Genomic DNA, 22,652 nt, shown 5'->3' on the forward strand with positions numbered 1-22,652 from the left:
TCTTACAAAAGACCAGGGGACATTCGTGAAGTGTAGAGGAATAGTGATTTTGTCATCTAAATAGGAAAATATTCTTTACAGGTACAGCAGTCAGATTATGGAATGCCCTATTGCAAGGTAGTAATGGCAGACACTATATCAGCATTTAAAAAAGGCCTTTTTCATAACAAATGGCATTGTGGGTTATAAATAATGTAGAGCTAGAGAATGTATAACTGGTGGAGAAATGAGTGGACCTATGTCTTTTTTCAACCTATATAAATAGAGGTGCTTCTCACAAAATAAGAATATCATCAAAAAGTTAATTTATTTCAGTTCTTCAATGGAAAAAGTGAAACTGATATATTATACAGTCATTACAAACAGAGTGATCTATTTCAAGTGTTTATTTCTGTTAAAGTTGATGATTATGGCTTACATCCAATGAAAACCCAAAAGTCATTATCTCAGTAAATTAGAATACTTTATAACACTAGCTTGAGAAATGATTTTAACCCCTTTATGACCGGAGGTATTTTCGCTTTTGCGTTTTTTCTACCCTCCTTCTCAGAGCCATAACGTTTTTGTTTTTAAGTCAAAATGGCCATGTGAGGGCTTGTTTTTGCAGGACGAGTTGTACTTTTGAACAACACCATTGGTTTAAACATATTGTGTACTGGAAAAAGGGGAAAAAAATTCCAAGTGCGGTGAAATTGCAAAAAAAGTGCAATCCCACAGATGTGTTTTTGTTTTGCTTTTTCACTAGGTTCACTAAATGCTAAAATTGACCTGCCATTATGATTCTCCAGGTCATTATGAGTTCATAGACACCAAACATGTTTAGGTTCTTTTTTATTTAAGTGGTGAAAAAAAATTCCAAACTTTGTTAAAAAATAAAAAAAAAATTGTGCCATTTTCCGATACACATAGTATCTCCACTTTTCATGATCTAGGGTTGGTTGAGGCTCTAAGCTGACATTTTAAATGATACCATTTTGTTGCAGATACAATCTTCTGATCGCCCATTATTGCATTTCAATAAAATGTTGCAGCGACCAAAAAAACATACTTCTGGTGTTTTGACTTTTTTTCTCGCTACGCCATTTAGCGATCAGGTTAATCCTTTGTTTTTTGATTGATCGAGCTATTCTGAACGCGGTGATACCAAAAATGTGTATGTTTGATTTTTTTTATTGTTTTATTTTGAATGGAGCAAAAGCGGGGTGATTTGCACTTTTATATTTTTTAAAATATTTAAAAAAAATTTTTTTTTTTACTTTTGGCATGCTTCAATAGTTTCCATGGGAGACTAGAAGCTGCCATAACCTGATCGGCTCTGCTACATACAGGCGATGGTAAGATCGTCTGTATGTAGGAGAATTACTTGCTATGAGTGCCGACCACCGGGCGGTGCTCATAGCAATCCGGCAGTGACAACCATAGAGGTCTGCTGGAGACCTCTGGTTGTCATGCCAACCCATCAGCGACCTGCAGTCATGTGACACGGGCGCCGATTGGTGGGATTTCTGGCGCGCTTGCCAAAAGTCCGTGTTAAATTTCGCTGTCAGAGTTTGACAGCAGCATTTAGCTAGATGGGTGGATCCACCCGCGATTCCACCCACGACTGTTAGAGGCACCTGTCAGCTGTTCAAAACAGCTGACGTGCCGGAGAAGATGTGGGCTCAGCGCCAGGGCGCACATCAAAGGGAGGGTGTCCGACATCGGTTTATTATTACGTACGATGTCGGAAAGGGGTTAAAATCCGAAATGTTGTTCCACTGAAATGTATGTTCAGTAAATGCACTCAATACTTGGCCAGGGCTCCTTTTGCACCAATTACTGCAATGCGGCGTGGCATGGAGGTGATCAGACTGTGGCACTGCTGAGGTGTTATGGAAGCCTAGGTTGCGCCGGCTTCGGTCTTGATAAAACACAGTGGACCTACACCAGCAGATGACATGGCTCACTAAATCCTCACTGATTGTGGAAACTTCACACTAGACCAGGGGTGTCAAACTGCATTCCTCGAGGGCCGCAACCAGGTCATGTTTTCAGGATTTCCTTGTATTGCACAGGTGATAATTTAACCACCTGCACAGATAATGATTCCTGCACCTTGTGCAGTGCTAAGGAAATCTTGAAAACACGCATGGTTTGAGGCCCTCGAGGAATGCAGTTTGACACCCCTGCACTAGACCTCAAGCAGCTTTGTTTTTTCGCCTCTCCACTCTTCCTCCAGACTCTGGGTCCTTGATTTCCAAATGAAATGCAAAATTTACTTTCATCTGAAAACAACACCTTGGACCACTGAGCAAAAGTCCAGTTCTTTTTCTCCTTGGCCCAGGTAAGATGTTTCTGGCGTTATCTATTGGTCATGAGTGGCTTGACACAAGGAATGCGACACTTGAAGCCCATGTCCTGGATACATATGGGTGAGGTGGCTCTTGAAGCAATAACTCCAGCAGCAGTCCACTTCTTGTGAATTTCCCCAAAATTTTTGAATGGCCTTTTCTTAACAATCCTGTCAAGGCTGTGGTTATCCCGGTTGATTGTGCACCTTTTTCTACTACACTTTTTCCTTCCACTCAACTTTCAATTAATATGCTTGGATACAGCATAAAGAACCTTTTTAAATGCTTAGGAGGCCTTTGGAGGTGTTTTTGTTAATTATTCTAATTTACTAAGAAAATGACTTTTAGGTTTTCATTGGCTGTAAGACATAATCCTCAACATTAACAGAAATAAACACTTGAAATAGGTTACTCTGTTTGTAATGACGCTATATGAGTTTCACTTTTTGTATTGAAAAACTGAAATAAATTTGCATTTGCGTCATATTCTAATTTTGTGAGAAGCACTTGTATGTAACCATGTTAATACACAATTATGATGTAGAAAAAAAAATATTGACCACCCAAAAATACATTTAGCACATGACTCCAATTTAAACAATAGGCCATTTTATGATGATAGCTTCTATATAGCTATATCTTAATGATCTTATCTCAACATGTCTCATTTTCATGCAGTATCAAAGTTCATGGGAAAGTGGCATTTTGTCCTGATGGATGTGAGGCTATAGTTGATTCTGGCACTTCCCTTATTACCGGACCAACTGTTGATGTTAAAAGGTTGCAGCAGCTCATTGGGGCTACACCTTTGTTATTTGGAGAGGTAAAAACATTACATGTTGAAATTGTATTGGGTGTTATGATGATACAGGCATTGAACTGTTGTTTTTCATCTGTACGAATGTGTCTTAATAGCTTGTGTGTCATAAGCAAAATACACTGGCAAATTATGTGTCCCATGAAACTACCTTATGGATTGTGGCCAAGACGCCTACTTGAAGATTGTCATGAAGACACAACCCACCCTTTTTTCCCTATCTTCCATTGTTGCAGTTATTATTATTAAAATTTATTGTTATAGTGCCATTTATTCCATGGTGCTTTACATGTGAAAAGGGGTATACATAATAAAAATAAGTACAATAATTTTAAACAATACAAGTCAGCAACTGGTACAGGAGGAGAAAGGATCCTGCTCGCGTGGGCTCACAATCTACAAGGGATGGGTGAGGATACAATAGGTGAGGGCAGAGCTGGTCGTGCAGTAGTTTGGTGGATCGGTGGTTGCTGCAAGTTGTAGGCTTGTTGGAAGAGGTATGCCTTCAGGTTCATTTTGAAGGTTTCCAAGGTAGGCGAGAGTCTGCTATGTTGGGCTAGAGAGTTCCACAGTAGGGGGGATGCAAGGGAGAAATCTTGTATATGATTGTGGGAAGAGGAGATCAGAGGGGAATAGAGAAGGAGATCCTGTGATGATCGGAGGTTGCATGCAGGAAAATACCAAGAGACTAGGTCACAGGTGTATGTAGGAGACAGGCTTTGGATGGCTTTGTATGCCATGGTTAGGGTTTTGAACTAGAGTCTCTGGGTAATGAGGAGCCAGTGCAGGGATTGACCGAGAGGAGAGGCGGGGAATAGTGGGGTGACAGGTGGATCAATCGTCCAGCAGAGTTTAAGATAGATTAGAGGAGTGCGAGAGTGTTAGAGGGGAGAGCACATAGCAGGAGATTGCAGTAGTTGAGGCGGGAGATGATGAGAGCATGGACTAGGGTTTTTGCAGATTCTTGATTATGGAATGTACGGATCCGTGAAATATTTTTGAGTTGGTGTCTGCAGTAAATGGAAAGGGCTTTGAAGGAGAGATCAGAGTCCAGGGTTATGCCGAGGCAGGGAGCATCGAGTTACATGCACTTCCATTGGTCTGCTTTGTGACTTTTGTTGCAACCTCAGTGGTATCTGTATTGTGGATACATTGAGTTTCAGAATTGTGTCACTTACCCTAAAAAGCATGGCACTATGTGACAAATGCCAGCCCATAGAAAGGAGAGTCCTCAGTGGTTGATACCTTTTAATGGCTAACTGAAAAGATGGTAACAAATTGCAAGCTTTCGAGACTACACAGGTCTCTTCATCAGGCAAAGACTAAAAGAAATTCTGAAGAATCACATATTTATGCACAACATAGCACAGAAAAACAAAAACAAAAACAAAACATGGATAAGACAGGTGACATGAGGCAGAATTACCGTGAGTGATAAACCGTTATGTCCATAAATATTGGACCAGTTCTTAGATAAGGAATGTTTTATTGTCCTCTGATTGGGTTCTGGTTCTGTTGTGATGACCCCACATGGTCTGAGGGGCAAGTTCCTTATTTGATGTAAAAATACATAAATCCATGCGACACATTCATTCCTGCACTAAGACTGTCAAAGGTCGTCATCAGTTTATATTCCCATACTCTTCTGTCTCTCTTAGATTTGAAGTTACCTTTTCAAACAAGTAATTTCATGTCCATAATGTTATGATTTGGGAGACAAAAATGTATTGCCACAGGTAGATCCATTCTTTTTTCTCTTATTGTGTGGCGGTGAGAATTCATTCTTGTTCTAAGTTTTTGCCCTGACTCCCCAACATACAGACCCCCAGTTGGACATTTAGTACAAATAATTAGTTACACCACATTAGAAGTGATGCAGCTGAAAGTACCTGGTATTTTGTAGACCTGATGTGAATTGGGTATCTTTATCTTGTCCGTGGTCATTATAAATGGACAGGTTTTACATTTTTTCTGATTGCAAGGAAAGGTACCTGCAGCTGTTGGAGAGGATAGGGAGCTCTTGACAATGATGCTTCTTGGATTTGGGGGCTTTCTATCTACTGGCTAACACGGTACCACCATATATATATCTTTCCTAGCCCATAGAAATAAACTGTAAATTATTTCACTTAGCATCCATCCAGTACATAGGAAATTATACTGCTGTAAAGACCAAATGAGCACATGCTTAGACTTGTGGAATACTTTGGTGTTATAAAATGATTTATAACAATCAATAAATAGTATTTTAAGAGCTGATACCCAAACAGGATTACAGTTTTCATATCTTAATATATACTTACCTTGTAATGTCTTCATATCCTGTTCCATCCAGATGTGTCTGGATCCCAGAATTCCAAGCGGCGGAAGTTCACCGTCTGCCATATTGGGACACCCAAGTGATGGGTGTCTCAATATGGAAACTGCTGGTGGTACCAGCCTCTTGCATGGTACCACCAGCGTAACACTGTTGCACCACACACTGTATATGTCGTTCGCACCACACACACACACACACTGTATATGCCGTACACACCACACACACACACACACACACACACACACTGTATGCACCATACGCAACACACATACACTGTATACGCCGTACGCAGCCTCTTGCACGGTACCACCAGCGGAACACCGTTGCGAACATGCCGCCGCCGGGATCAGCCGAATGATTCACTGACTGCCGCCATCTTTGTACAGGAGGAGTGGAAGTGCATGCACAGTTTTAATGTGACCGCCGCTATCTGTCTGCACAAAGATGGCGGCGGTCTGATTTACTGCGCCTGCGCGAATTCTGCGCAGGTGCAGTGAATCATTCAGCTGATCCCGGTGGCAGATGCGTGACGTGTCTACAGGCAGAGGAAGTCGTCACATTAAAGGGGTTTTCCCACCAACAAAAGTTCATTTTAAAAAATGTCTGTGTCTGACCGTGTACTGAGCATACCACATCTCCTTGGCAGGGAAGGAAGCAAAAGACAATACTGACATTTCAGCAGGGGATCACAGAGGATTCATTTTGTCAGGTAAAATATTTCACTGACTGTTTTTAAACAATATTTTACCTCACAAAAGGTAAAGAGAGAGTGGATAGGTAGGTGAGCACATGGGGGGTAAGAGATTCTCAACGCTGCAAAGCCTGCCCCCATCACGACATTGCCGCCCTCCCGATGCCCTCCATCTAGTTTAAAAATAAATAATTATATATATATATATATATATATATATATATATATATATATATATATATATATACAGCTCTGGCAAAAATTAAGAGACTACTGCAAAATGTTCAGTTTGTCTGATTTTTCTCTTTATAGGTCTATTTTTAAGTAAAATGTAAAAAGTTCTTTTATTCTATAAACTTCTGACAACATGTCTCCGAATTTCCAAGCAATACATTTTGTATTTTTTTCAGAAAAGTAGAAATGGTCAAAATTAAAAAAAAATCAATGCTTTCAGACCTCAAATAATGCAAAGAAAACAAGTTCATAATCATTTAGAAACAACAATACTAATGTTTTAACTCAGGAATAGTTCAGAAATCAATATTTTGTGGAATAACCATGATTTTTCATCACAGCTTTAATGCGTCTTGGCATGCTTTCCACCAGTCTTTCACACTGCTTCTGGCGCAAAAATGTAAGCAGTTTTTCTTTGTTTGATGGCTTGTGACTATCCATCATCCTCTTGACTACATTTCAGAGGTTTTCAATGGGGTTCAGGTCTGGAGATTGGCCTGTAAGACATACCGTGTTTTTAGTAACTATAAAGAAAAATAGTAGACCGCACTACCAATCCAACACGCTGTGAACACTCTGGCTGATGAGTTACAGCTGGCTCGTAGATATCGGGTGCTTGCCGAGAAAAAATACTGTTGAAGATATGTAAAAAAAGAGAAAGACGGCAGCACTCACCAATCTTCTGTGCAGGTTTCTTTATTGTTACAACATCTTCACGGCACGGGGGTGTATTTACAAGGAAATGTGGAAGCTAAACGACGGCCGTTTAAATAAATAAAAGAAATAGTAGTGGGGCGAACAGCACCTATAGTTCCGTAGGTAAAAGATTTACGTTCTGTTTCCAGTATGGCCCTATGGACCAACAAATTAGAGCTGCAATTAGGAATAACTGGCATTTCTCTTTTTTTGTCTTTCTCTTTTTTTACATATCTTCGACAGTATTTTTTCTCGGCAAGCACCCGATATCTACGAGCCAGCTTTAACTCATCAGCCAGAGTGTTCACAGCGTGTTGGATTGGTAGTGCGGTCTACTATTTTTCTTTATACTTACTATTTACATGGACTTTATACTGACCCTGCACACCGATAGACTGTAGAACCACGGCAAACGCACACCCAGCGTGATTATCTGGGTAAGATCCGTGATAAACATGGAGGCAGAAGCTGGACTCGTGAGAACAAGCCGGCCGGGTGGATGTGAGTAATTACTTTAAGGAATGTGAGCAAGCCGATGAGGTACAGACACTAAGCACAAAGGCATTGGAATATAAATTGCTGAATTTGTCTGAAAGAGAAGTGAAACTTTTCTGGACTAACAACTCCTTAACCTCGTATGTCGAAAGTGGGAGAGTCCCACGGGGATTGAGGCTCTGGAAGGACATATCTCATTTTTCAAATGACCCCAATTTCCAGACACAATGGGAGCAGATAATGCTCAAGTGTTCACAGGAGTTGCTGCAATTGGTGCTTAAGTTGAACATACAAAACTATGAGTCAATCGAAGCTGATATAATAAAAACACAGACAGAATTACAGACAAGACTTACGGAGAACCAGTGGGCACAGCTAAATAAAAAAATGGAGATGAAACTTATTCCTATACAAGCAGACATAAAGCAGAAGAAGCGTGACAAATTTATACGTGATAAGAAAGACTTTGAATTGGGACAGGTATTTACTTGGAATAAACAACAGAAAGCTGATGGGAAACGTAATAATGATTTTGAAAAATTTGGGCGCTATAAAAGGAGATCGGGAAGACGCAATACCTTCCAGAGGAGAGACTATGTAACCACCGAGTCTGACTCCAGTCAGAGTGAGGGAGCGGTAGCCTCAGAGAGTTCGGTGGAAGGTCGTATAACAGCAGGAGCCTCCGAAATGGATCTCCCTTTAGGAGGAGAAGGACGCGCCGAGGAGGCAAGAGGAGGCAGATTCATGCAAGAGCGCAAGAGAAAATATGTGTCGTGGAGACAGAAGCGATGAAAGAATCCCAAGAGCAACATGTGGTGAATTTAACTGGACATACGTTAAATACTGCGCACCTTTCGCTGTTGGCGAAGGGTTTGAATTACTGCATCCCTAACGACTTTAACCTCACAGAATTCAAAATTGATTTATTCAAATCCGTCCGGAAGATTCACTTACAGTGGGGCAAAAAAGTATTTAGTCAGTCAGCAATAGTGCAAGTTCCACCACTTAAAAAGATGAGAGGCGTCTGTAATTTACATCATAGGTAGACCTCAACTATGGGAGACAAACTGAGAAAAAAAAATCCAGAAAATCACATTGTCTGTTTTTTTATCATTTTATTTGCATATTCTGGTGGAAAATAAGTATTTGGTCAGAAACAAACAATCAAGATTTCTGGCTCTCACAGACCTGTAACTTCTTCTTTAAGAGTCTCCTCTTTCCTCCACTCATTACCTGTAGTAATGGCACCTGTTTAAACTTGTTATCAGTATAAAAAGACACCTGTGCACACCCTCAAACAGTCTGACTCCAAACTCCACTATGGTGAAGACCAAAGAGCTGTCAAAGGACACCAGAAACAAAATTGTAGCCCTGCACCAGGCTGGGAAGACTGAATCTGCAATAGCCAACCAGCTTGGAGTGAAGAAATCAACAGTGGGAGCAATAATTAGAAAATGGAAGACATTCAAGACCACTGATAATCTCCCTCGATCTGGGGCTCCACGCAAAATCCCACCCCGTGGGGTCAGAATGATCACAAGAACGGTGAGCAAAAATCCCAGAACCACGCGGGGGGACCTAGTGAATGAACTGCAGAGAGCTGGGACCAATGTAACAAGGTCTACCATAAGTAACACACTACGCCACCATGGACTCAGATCCTGCAGTGCCTGACGTGTCCCACTGCTTAAGCCAGTACATGTCCGGGCCCGTCTGAAGTTTGCTAGAGAGCATTTGGATGATCCAGAGGAGTTTTGGGAGAATGTCCTATGGTCTGATGAAACCAAACTGGAACTGTTTGGTAGAAACACAACTTGTCGTGTTTGGAGGAAAAAGAATACTGAGTTGCATCCATCAAACACCATACCTACTGTAAAGCATGGTGGTGGAAACATCATGCTTTGGGGCTGTTTCTCTGCAAAGGGGCCAGGACGACTGATCCGGGTACATGAAAGAATGAATGGGGCCATGTATCGTGAGATTTTGAGTGCAAACCTCCTTCCATCAGCAAGGGCATTGAAGATGAAACGTGGCTGGGTCTTTCAACATGACAATGATCCAAAGCACACCGCCAGGGCAACGAAGGAGTGGCTTCGTAAGAAGCATTTCAAGGTCCTGGAGTGGCCTAGCCAGTCTCCAGATCTCAACCCTATAGAAAACCTTTGGAGGGAGTTGAAAGTCCGTGTTGCCAAGCGAAAAGCCAAAAACATCACTGCTCTAGAGGAGATCTGCATGGAGGAATGGGCCAACATACCAACAACAGTGTGTGGCAACCTTGTGAAGACTTACAGAAAACGTTTGACCTCTGTCATTGCCAACAAAGGATGTATTACAAAGTATTGAGATGAAATTTAGTTTCTGACCAAATACTTATTTTCCACCAGAATATGCAAATAAAATGATAAAAAAACAGACAATGTGATTTTCTGGATTTTTTTTTCTCAGTTTGTCTCCCATAGTTGAGGTCTACCTATGATGTAAATTACAGACGCCTCTCATCTTTTTAAGTGGTGGAACTTGCACTATTGCTGACTGACTAAATACTTTTTTGCCCCACTGTATATAAACAATTTCTTAATAGCCCGGTAGCCCAGAATACATGGGAGGGGGAACAACCATGCGCAATAGGACCCCTAGGCTTTATGGCAGGGGTGGGATTACAGACATTAGCAGATACCTATAGCGAGGCAGAACTACTGCTGAGTCTTGCAGAAGATGAACCACATGCCCCAGTATTTCGTGTAGCACCCATAACACCATTTATAGGGGGGGGTAGCATCTAGGTACATGCCCCCAGTGTCTCCCGGGAATGTTATCGATTTATTCGAGACACAAGTAACCAGAGACGTAGAAGCCCTGGTTTACCCCAAAGCCCCTTCAAACCTTACATTAGAAGAAAGGAAAGCTTTGGAAGAGATAACGGGATGGAGGGACACTATAATTCGACCTGCTGATAAGGGGGGGAAAAGCCGTATTGATCCCAAGGGAAACCTATGTTAGGGAAGCATATAGACAGTTGGCTGATGAGAACACTTATAAGAGACTATTGTGTGATCCTACAAATAAATATAAAAGCGAATTGAGATCGCTGCTGAAAAAAGCGGTGGAGACTAATGTTCTGACACGTAACAAAGCGGAAAAATTGCTGCCGGAGTTCCCCATTAAGCCGCACTGGTACCATGTCCCTAAAATTCATAAAGACATTATTGACCCACCAGGCCGACCAATTGTGTCAGGGGTGGGGTCACTCACGGAACCACTTTCTAAATACATAGAGTGTTTACTGTGCCCACTGTTGGCACATATTCCATCGTATATTAAAGATACTAGTGCGTTTTTGACACATATTCAACAATTTACATGGCAACCTGGTTTTAATTTGGCGTCGGTGGACGTTGTAAACTTATACACGCGTATTCCACAAGAACAAGGAGTAGAATCTATACACCAGATTTTGAATACAACACATAAAGAGAGTAATGCAATAGAATTTATTTGTGATAGTCTCAAGTTTATCTTGACACACAACGCATTTACGTTTATGGACCTCTGGTACCTACAGATTATTGGCACTGCTATGGGGACTCCGGCAGCTTGTACGTTCGCGAATTTGTTTTTAGGCCATTTTGAGGAGTTACATCTATACTCGGCCAGGAATGTTTTCTTAAAACATATCAGGATGTATCTACGATACGTCGATGATATGTTCATTGTGTGGGACGGATCGGAAGAAACCTTTGGGCATTTTGTTACCTATTTGAATGACAACACGATGGGCATGTCTTTTACATCAGCTTTTGGGGGATCACACTTAGACTTCTTGGATGTGTCAGTTAATATAGTGGATGATGAAATTCATACCTCACTACATCGGAAATCGGTATCCACCAATGCACTTATGCATTTCGACAGTTACCATCCAAGCCACACTAAGCGTTCGCTACCTTATGGCCAGCTGATACGAACTAGAAGGGCCAACAACACACAAGAAGGGTTTGACATTCAGTCATGTGAGCTGGAACAGCGATTAAAATATAGAGGATACCCGGACCAAGTTTGGCAGGAGGCGCGGAGAAAAATAAATAAAAGAAATAGTAGTGGGGCGAACAGCACCTATAGTTCCGTAGGTAAAAAAATTATGTTCTGTTTCCAGTATGGCCCTATGGACCAACAAATTAGAGCTGCAATTAGGAATAACTGGCATTTATTGGATAGGGACAGAGACCTGACTGAAGTGGTGGCTAGGGGTCCTCTAATTTCTAATAGAAGGAGTACCAGGATAAGGGACATACTGGTACAAAATCGCATAACAGAGAATAGAACAAGAAATTGGCTTGAGCAAAACACCCCTAAGGGGAATTATCGGTGCGGACACTGTACATATTGCAGATATCACATTACTGATAGGATTCTATCCATCGGACCTGTCACACACAAAGTAATGCAGTTTATCACGTGTCAAACAGAATATGTTGTCTATGTCATATTTTACCCGTGCAGGCGATATTACATAGGCAAGACAATTTTAATGTTTTGTACCGTGGGCGGGCTGAGTGAAGCTGTAAGGAGGGGCGCTGTATGTGCATACTACTTTAGGCGTCACGTCCGCTCACCCACTGAACCCGTTGAAGCGCCAGGCAGGCACGAAACGGCCGTCAGTAGTGTATCAGAGCTATTACTCGTCAAACTCAATTTGACAGGTGGACACGCCCCTATCAAGATGTATCAAAGTGTGTAACCCCTCCCCTCCCCCCTGTCTTCTAGCAGCAGCTGTGTGGCAGCTCCCCCCTCCCTTTTTTATATAGTTTAATATTATCACTGTATTTGATACGGTGAATATTATCCCAGTAATTGTTTTATATTAGATGTTTAAATGATATATTAAGATTAGTCATGTTTGATAATCCTGTGATAGGGAGTGTGCGGGTGTGTTTCTACAGTATTATTCTGTTGTGAGCTTGAAGTCTGGGCACTATAACTGCTAACAGCTGCTAAGATTTTCTGTGGTGCAGATACAAGCACTCAACTTGCTAGCAGCTGTTAAAATGTATCTGTACTGACCACTAACTAGATGTCAGGTTGTGTGATATAGTTTAATTTGTTAATACAGTGAATATTATCCCAGTAATTGTTTTATATTAGATGTTTATATAATATATTAAGATTAGTCTTGTTTGATAAGCCAGTGTTCTGACATTTTCATAAACCTATAGCCCCAATAATATTTATTTGGACTGCAGATAATTAATTAAAAACGCATAAAGCGTGTTAAATAGACACTACACCAAAATCATAGCGAATCAAAAATAATATCAAAAGTGTATAAAACCGCATAAAGCGTGTTAAATAGACATTACACCAAAATCATAGCGAATCAAAATGTATTAAATTGATTACTGATACGCTTCCAACAAGTTGATAATAATATCAAAAGTGTATAAAATCGCATAAAGCGTGTTAAATAGACACTACGCCAAAGGCATAGCGAATCAAAAAGTATTAAATTGATTACTGATACGCGCCCAACAAGTTGATAATAATATCAAAAGTGTATAAAATAGCATAAAGCGTGTTAAATAGACACTACACCAAAAACACTACACCAAAATCATAGCGAATCAAAATGTATTAAATTGATTACTGATACGCTCCCAACAAGTTGATAATAATATCAAAAGTGTATAAAAGCGCATAAAGCGTGTTAAATAGACACTACACCAAAATCATAGCGAATCAAAAATAATATCAAAAGTGTATAAAACCGCATAAAGCGTGTTAAATAGACATTACACCAAAATCATAGCGAATCAAAATGTATTAAATTGATTACTGATACGCTTCCAACAAGTTGATAATAATATCAAAAGTGTATAAAATCGCATAAAGCGTGTTAAATAGACACTACGCCAAAGGCATAGCGAATCAAAAAGTATTAAATTGATTACTGATACGCGCCCAACAAGTTGATAATAATATCAAAAGTGTATAAAATCGCATAAAGCGTGTTAAATAGACACTACACCAAAATCATAGCGAATCAAAAATAATATCAAAAGTGTATAAAACCGCATAAAGCGTGTTAAATAGACATTACACCAAAATCATAGCGAATCAAAATGTATTAAATTGATTACTGATACGCTTCCAACAAGTTGATAATAATATCAAAAGTGTATAAAATCGCATAAAGCGTGTTAAATAGACACTACGCCAAAGGCATAGCGAATCAAAAAGTATTAAATTGATTACTGATACGCGCCCAACAAGTTGATAATAATATCAAAAGTGTATAAAATCGCATAAAGCGTGTTAAATAGACACTACGCCAAAGGCATAGCGAATCAAAAAGTATTAAATTGATTACTGATACGCGCCCAACAAGTTGATAATAATATCAAAAGTGTATAAAATCGCATAAAGCGTGTTAAATAGACACTACGCCAAAGGCATAGCGAATCAAAAATAATATCAAAAGTGTATAAAACCGCATAAAGCGTGTTAAATAGACATTACACCAAAATCATAGCGAATCAAAATGTATTAAATTGATTACTGATACGCTTCCAACAAGTTGATAATAATATCAAAAGTGTATAAAATTGCATAAAGCGTGTTAAATAGACACTACACCAAAATCATAGCGAATCAAAATGTATTAAATTGATTACTGATACGCTCCCAACAAGTTGATAATAATATCAAAAGTGTATAAAAGCGCATAAAGCGTGTTAAATAGACACTACACCAAAATCATAGCGAATCAAAAATAATATCAAAAGTGTATAAAACCGCATAAAGCGTGTTAAATAGACATTACACCAAAATCATAGCGAATCAAAATGTATTAAATTGATTACTGATACGCTTCCAACAAGTTGATAATAATATCAAAAGTGTATAAAATCGCATAAAGCGTGTTAAATAGACACTACGCCAAAGGCATAGCGAATCAAAAAGTATTAAATTGATTACTGATACGCGCCCAACAAGTTGATAATAATATCAAAAGTGTATAAAATCGCATAAAGCGTGTTAAATAGACACTACACCAAAATCATAGCGAATCAAAAATAATATCAAAAGTGTATAAAACCGCATAAAGCGTGTTAAATAGACATTACACCAAAATCATAGCGAATCAAAATGTATTAAATTGATTACTGATACGCTTCCAACAAGTTGATAATAATATCAAAAGTGTATAAAATCGCATTAAGCGTGTTAAATAGACACTACGCCAAAGGCATAGCGAATCAAAAAGTATTAAATTGATTACTGATACGCGCCCAACAAGTTGATAATAATATCAAAAGTGTATAAAATCGCATAAAGCGTGTTAAATAGACACTACGCCAAAGGCATAGCGAATCAAAAAGTATTAAATTGATTACTGATACGCTTCCAGCAAGTTGATAATAATATCAAAAGTGTATAAAAACGCATAAAGCGTGTTAAATAGACACTACACCAAAATCATAGCGAATCAAAAATAATATCAAAAGTGTATAAAACCGCATAAAGCGTGTTAAATAGACATTACGCCAAAATCATAGCGAATCAAAATGTATTAAATTGATTACTGATACGCTTCCAACAAGTTGATAATAATATCAAAAGTGTATAAAATCGCATAAAGCGTGTTAAATAGACACTACGCCAAAGGCATAGCGAATCAAAAAGTATTAAATTGATTACTGATACGCTTCCAACAAGTTGATAATAATATCAAAAGTGTATAAAAGCGCATAAAGCGTGTTAAATAGACACTACGCCAAAGGCATAGCGAATCAAAAAGTATTAAATTGATTACTGATACGCTTCCAGCAAGTTGATAATAATATCAAAAGTGTATAAAATCGCATAAAGCGTGTTAAATAGACACTACACCAAAATCATAGCGAATCAAAATGTATTAAATTGATTACTGATACGCTTCCAACAAGTTGATAATAATATCAAAAGTGTATAAAATCGCATAAAGCGTGTTAAATAGACACTACGCCAAAGGCATAGCGAATCAAAAAGTATTAAATTGATTACTGATACGCTTCCAACAAGTTGATAATAATATCAAAAGTGTATAAAAGCGCATAAAGCGTGTTAAATAGACACTACGCCAAAGGCATAGCGAATCAAAAAGTATTAAATTGATTACTGATACGCTTCCAGCAAGTTGATAATAATATCAAAAGTGTATAAAATCGCATAAAGCGTGTTAAATAGACACTACACCAAAATCATAGCGAATCAAAAATAATATCAAAAGTGTATAAAACCGCATAAAGCGTGTTAAATAGACATTACACCAAAATCATAGCGAATCAAAATGTATTAAATTGATTACTGATACGCTTCCAACAAGTTGATAATAATATCAAAAGTGTATAAAACCGCATAAAGCGTGTTAAATAGACATTACACCAAAATCATAGCGAATCAAAATGTATTAAATTGATTACTGATACGCTTCCAACAAGTTGATAATAATATCAAAAGTGTATAAAATCGCATAAAGCGTGTTAAATAGACACTACGCCAAAGGCATAGCGAATCAAAAAGTATTAAATTGATTACTGATACGCTTCCAGCAAGTTGATAATAATATCAAAAGTGTATAAAAACGCATAAAGCGTGTTAAATAGACACTACACCAAAATCATAGCGAATCAAAAATAATATCAAAAGTGTATAAAACCGCATAAAGCGTGTTAAATAGACATTACGCCAAAATCATAGCGAATCAAAATGTATTAAATTGATTACTGATACGCTTCCAACAAGTTGATAATAATATCAAAAGTGTATAAAATCGCATAAAGCGTGTTAAATAGACACTACGCCAAAGGCATAGCGAATCAAAAAGTATTAAATTGATCACTGATACGCTTCCAACAAGTTGATAATAATATCAAAAGTGTATAAAAGCGCATAAAGCGTGTTAAATAGACACTACGCCAAAGGCATAGCGAATCAAAAAGTATTAAATTGATTACTGATACGCTTCCAGCAAGTTGATAATAATATCAAAAGTGTATAAAAACGCATAAAGCGTGTTAAATAGACACTACACCAAAATCATAGCGAATCAAAAATAATATCAAAAGTGTATAAAAACGCATAAAGCGTGTTAAATAGACACTACACCAAAATCATAGCGAATCAAAAATAATATCAAAAGTGTATGAAAACGCATAAAGCGTGTTAAATAGACACTACACCAAAATCATAGCGAATCAAAAATAATATCAAAAGTGTATAAAACCGCATAAAGCGTGTTAAATAGACATTACACCAAAATCATAGCAAATCAAAATGTATTAAATTGATTACTGATACGCTTCCAACAAGTTGGCGCAAGCAGAGGCTGGCTAAAAATAGTTTACTGTGTGAAGTAAGGCATGGTAGAATTCTCACTAGCTGACCAAACACAGAATTTGCTAGCAGCTGTCGGCCTTGAACGCCCTCTAAGAATTTAAACAATTAGTTAGACCAGTGAAGACAAGTGCAGTTTTGATTAAATTGATTACTGATACGCTTCCAACAAGTTGATAATAATATCAAAAGTGTATAAAATCGCATAAAGCGTGTTAAATAGACACTACGCCAAAATCATAGCGAATCAAAAAGTATTAAATTGATTACTGATACGCGCCCAACAAGTTGATAATAATATCAAAAGTGTATAAAATCGCATAAAAGCGTGTTAAATAGACACTACACCAAAATCATAGCGAATCAAAATGTATTAAATTGATTACTGATACGCTTCCAACAAGTTGATAATAATATCAAAAGTGTATAAAATTGCATAAAGCGTGTTAAATAGACACTACACCAATATCATAGCGAATCAAAATGTATTAAATTGATTACTGATACGCTCCCAACAAGTTGATAATAATATCAAAAGTGTATAAAAGCGCATAAAGCGTGTTAAATAGACATTACACCAAAATCACAGCGAATCAAAATGTATTAAATTGATTACTGATACGCGGCCAACAACTTGATAATAATATCAAAAGTGTATAAAACCGCATAAAGCGTGTTAAATAGACACTACACCAAAATCATAGCGAATCAAAATGTATTAAATTGATTACTGATACGCTTCCAACAAGCTGACAATAATATCAAAAGCGTATAAAAAACGCATAAAGCGTGTTAAATAGACACTACAGCAAAATCATAGCGAATCAAAAATAATATCAAAAGTGTATAAAACCGCATAAAGCGTGTTAAATAGACATTACACCAAAATCATAGCGAATCAAAATGTATTAAATTGATTACTGATACGCTTCCAACAAGTTGATAATAATATCAAAAGTGTACCAACAATATTTATTTTCTTTTTATTGACATCGGTTATCGTAGTGCCTGTGAATCTGCACACAACCATTTGAATCCCTGTTTTGCTGACCTTAAACATTTTGTATAACAGATGTGTTTCTCCTGATTTTTCTAGCGCAGCTCGCTGAGCGTTACCACTGCACTCATTTCTCTTTGCTGCTTCTGAATGTACACTATTCCCAACCATGGACAGTTTTCCTTTAAAAAATATGCGTATTATTGAATATAATGTTTTACACATGTTACAGTATTTTATTTTATTAATAGTTACTTTTAACTATTCTTTTAGAGTGTCTAGTAGATTTATATTCTATGCCTGATATATTTCTACACAAAGCTTCAAACTATTTTGTAATTTATAATGTATCACAGTAGTTTCATACGAAGTTACATCTTAGGCCCCATTCAGACTATTGTAATATCTGTAGCTTAAAATAGAGCCAAATAGCTACTTTCAAATCCGGACATACAACACTGATTTTAATGGGGTCTAAGGGGGTTCTATCAAGGTTTCCACATAATAGTTATGGAAAGAATAATGCTACAGAATTGGCCGCTCCAGTTATAAAACAAAAATGATGAAAATTATCCATGATGTTAATGTGAAAAAGGCTTATGCAGTGGGTTTATGGATCTCTACAATAAACACCATGTGTAGAAATTTGGTTCTAGAACTTGTTGGATTAGTGAATATAATAACGTTTGTCATATTTTATAACATGCAGCTAATGATTCTTGCTTTCAACTTGTATGTAACTGGGTTAAAATAAAGAATAATGACCTAGCTGATTTGGGTGATATTGTAAAACCATTTATTGTTTCTACTACATGGCAATTGTTACATTCAGTTATTTTTATTTATTTATTTATTTTTATTTTTATTTATTTATTTATTTATTTTTCCATGGAATTTGTTAGTCATTACAATTATTTTTTGCTCCCAAGATAGGCTATTAGAGCCACCAAGCTACATAAATGTGCAGGCTCCTGAATATTACAATTACAAAACATTCAAAGTTTGTTTCTCCACTTTTTGCAGATAATAAATCTTAATTTCTTTATAATCTGACTTTTAGTTATAGTCTGTCGCAGTTCTTTGGCGCTCTATGTATACCGTAAATTTTGCTTCCTTTCAGTGAATAATATAAGACAGATTATTTTTATTCAATAAACATCTAACTTATGTATACTTTTAAAGCTTTGTTACATTTCTAGCCAGTCTACACCATGCTGTGTAACATAAATACATGCGGTCTTGTAGTGATTTAATATAGTGCACCAAACATGATATGGTTTTTGGTTTCTCTGAACTGACGCAAACAAAACATATAAGGTAGTACGGCACAAGACGTGAGCGTGCCCGCAGCTCAATCTTTATAGAAATAATACTTCTGCACTCATGGCCGCTTCTCCTCTACCTTTGCCTCCTGAACTCATCATACACTGTGAAATAATGCAAAAATCCAGCTTTGTGCTGTATGTGTTGTGTGTGTTTGTTGTGTGTGTGTTGCATGTGTTGTGCGTGTTCTGTATATTGTGTGTGTGTGTGTTTGTTGTGGGTGTTTGTTGTGTGTGTGTTGCATGTGTTGTGTGTGCTGTATGTGTTGTGTGTGTGTTTGTTGTGTGTGTGTATGTTTGTTGTGTGTGCTGTATGTGTTGTGTGTGTTTGTTGTGTGTGTGTTGCATGTGATGTGTGTGTTCTGTATGTTGTGTGTGTGTATGTTTGTTGTGTGTGTGTTGTATGTGTTGTGTGTGTTTGTTGTGTGTGTGTGTGTGTTGCATGTGTTGTGTGTGTTCTGTATGTTGTGTGTGTGTGTATGTTTGTTGTTTGTGTTGTATGCGTTGTGTGTGTTCTGCATGTTATGTGTGCGTGTGTTCTGTGTGTTTGTTGTGCGTGTGTTCTGTGTGTTGTGTGCTGGATTTTTGCATTATTTCACAGTGTATGATGAGTTCAGGAGGCAAAGGTAGAGGAGAAGCGGCCATGAGTGCAGAAGTATTATTTCTATAAAGATTGAGCTGCGGGCACGCTCACGTCTTGTGCCGTACTACCTTATATGTTTTGTTTGCGTCAGTTCAGAGAAACCAAAAACCATATCATGTTTGGTGCACTATATTAAATCACTACAAGACCGCATGTATTTATGTTACACAGCATGGTGTAGACTGGCTAGAAATGTAACAAAGCTTTAAAAGTATACATAAGTTAGATGTTTATTGAATAAAAATAATCTGTCTTATATTATTCACTGAAAGGAAGCAAAATTTACGGTATACATAGAGCGCCAAAGAACTGCGACAGACTATAACTAAAAGTCAGATTATAAAGAAATTAAGATTTATTATCTGCAAAAAGTGGAGAAACAAACTTTTAATGTTTTGTAATTGTAATATTCAGGAGCCTGCACATTTATGTAGCTTGGTGGCTCTAATAGCCTATCTTGGGAGCAAAAAATAATTGTAATGACTAACAAATTCCATGGAAAAATAAATAAATAAATAAATAAATAAATAAAAATAAAAATAAATAAATAAATAAAAATAACTGAATGTAACAATTGCCATGTAGTAGAAACAATAAATGGTTTTACAATATCACCCAAATCAGCTAGGTCATTATTCTTTATTTTAACCCAGTTACATACAAGTTGAAAGCAAGAATCATTAGCTGCATGTTATAAAATATGACAAACGTTATTATATTCACTAATCCAACAAGTTCTAGAACCAAATTTCTACACATGGTGTTTATTGTAGAGATCCATAAACCCACTGCATAAGCCTTTTTCACATTAACATCATGGATAATTTTCATCATTTTTGTTTTATAACTGGAGCGGCCAATTCTGTAGCATTATTCTTTCCATAACTATTATGTGGAAACCTTGATAGAACCCCCTTAGACCCCATTAAAATCAGTGTTGTATGTCCGGATTTGAAAGTAGCTATTTGGCTCTATTTTAAGCTACAGATATTACAATAGTCTGAATGGGGCCTAAGATGTAACTTCGTATGAAACTACTGTGATACATTATAAATTACAAAATAGTTTGAAGCTTTGTGTAGAAATATATCAGGCATAGAATATAAATCTACTAGACACTCTAAAAGAATAGTTAAAAGTAACTATTAATAAAATAAAATACTGTAACATGTGTAAAACATTATATTCAATAATACGCATATTTTTTAAAGGAAAACTGTCCATGGTTGGGAATAGTGTACATTCAGAAGCAGCAAAGAGAAATGAGTGCAGTGGTAACGCTCAGCGAGCTGCGCTAGAAAAATCAGGAGAAACACATCTGTTATACAAAATGTTTAAGGTCAGCAAAACAGGGATTCAAATGGTTGTGTGCAGATTCACAGCCACTACGATAACCGATGTCAATAAAAAGAAAATAAATATTGTTGGTACACTTTTGATATTATTATCAACTTGTTGGAAGCGTATCAGTAATCAATTTAATACATTTTGATTCGCTATGATTTTGGTGTAATGTCTATTTAACACGCTTTATGCGGTTTTATACACTTTTGATATTATTTTTGATTCGCTATGATTTTGCTGTAGTGTCTATTTAACACGCTTTATGCGTTTTTTATACGCTTTTGATATTATTGTCAGCTTGTTGGAAGCGTATCAGTAATCAATTTAATACATTTTGATTCGCTATGATTTTGGTGTAATGTCTATTTAACACGCTTTATGCGGTTTTATACACTTTTGATATTATTTTTGATTCGCTATGATTTTGGTGTAGTGTCTATTTAACACGCTTTATGCGTTTTTATACACTTTTGATATTATTTTTGATTCGCTATGATTTTGGTGTAGTGTCTATTTAACACGCTTTATGCGTTTTTATACACTTTTGATATTATTTTTGATTCGCTATGATTTTGGTGTAGTGTCTATTTAACACGCTTTATGCGTTTTTATACACTTTTGATATTATTATCAACTTGCTGGAAGCGTATCAGTAATCAATTTAATACTTTTTGATTCGCTATGCCTTTGGCGTAGTGTCTATTTAACACGCTTTATGCGCTTTTATACACTTTTGATATTATTATCAACTTGTTGGAAGCGTATCAGTAATCAATTTAATACTTTTTGATTCGCTATGCCTTTGGCGTAGTGTCTATTTAACACGCTTTATGCGATTTTATACACTTTTGATATTATTATCAACTTGTTAGAAGCGTATCAGTAATCAATTTAATACATTTTGATTCGCTATGATTTTGGCGTAATGTCTATTTAACACGCTTTATGCGGTTTTATACACTTTTGATATTATTTTTGATTCGCTATGATTTTGGTGTAGTGTCTATTTAACACGCTTTATGCGTTTTTATACACTTTTGATATTATTATCAACTTGTTGGAAGCGTATCAGTAATCAATTTAATACATTTTGATTCGCTATGATTTTGGTGTAATGTCTATTTAACACGCTTTATGCGGTTTTATACACTTTTGATATTATTATCAACTTGTTGGAAGCGTATCAGTAATCAATTTAATACATTTTGATTCGCTATGATTTTGGTGTAATGTCTATTTAACACGCTTTATGCGGTTTTATACACTTTTGATATTATTTTTGATTCGCTATGATTTTGGTGTAGTGTCTATTTAACACGCTTTATGCGCTTTTATACACTTTTGATATTATTATCAACTTGTTGGGAGCGTATCAGTAATCAATTTAATAC

General features: G+C 37.0%; 1 protein-coding gene across 1 annotated transcript in view; it reads left to right on the forward strand.

Annotated features, from left to right (window-relative positions):
* LOC143776178 (cathepsin E-like) overlaps nt 1–22,652 on the forward strand; it is an 81,345-nt gene that overhangs the window by 29,478 nt on the left and 29,215 nt on the right. The window contains exon 7 of the mRNA XM_077265266.1: nt 3,009–3,153. Within this exon, the coding sequence (XP_077121381.1) occupies nt 3,009–3,153 (145 nt within the window). The remainder of the gene's footprint in view (nt 1–3,008; nt 3,154–22,652) is intronic.

This window comes from Ranitomeya variabilis, chromosome 5 (assembly GCF_051348905.1).
Source record: "Ranitomeya variabilis isolate aRanVar5 chromosome 5, aRanVar5.hap1, whole genome shotgun sequence".
Taxonomy (NCBI): domain Eukaryota; kingdom Metazoa; phylum Chordata; class Amphibia; order Anura; family Dendrobatidae; genus Ranitomeya; species Ranitomeya variabilis.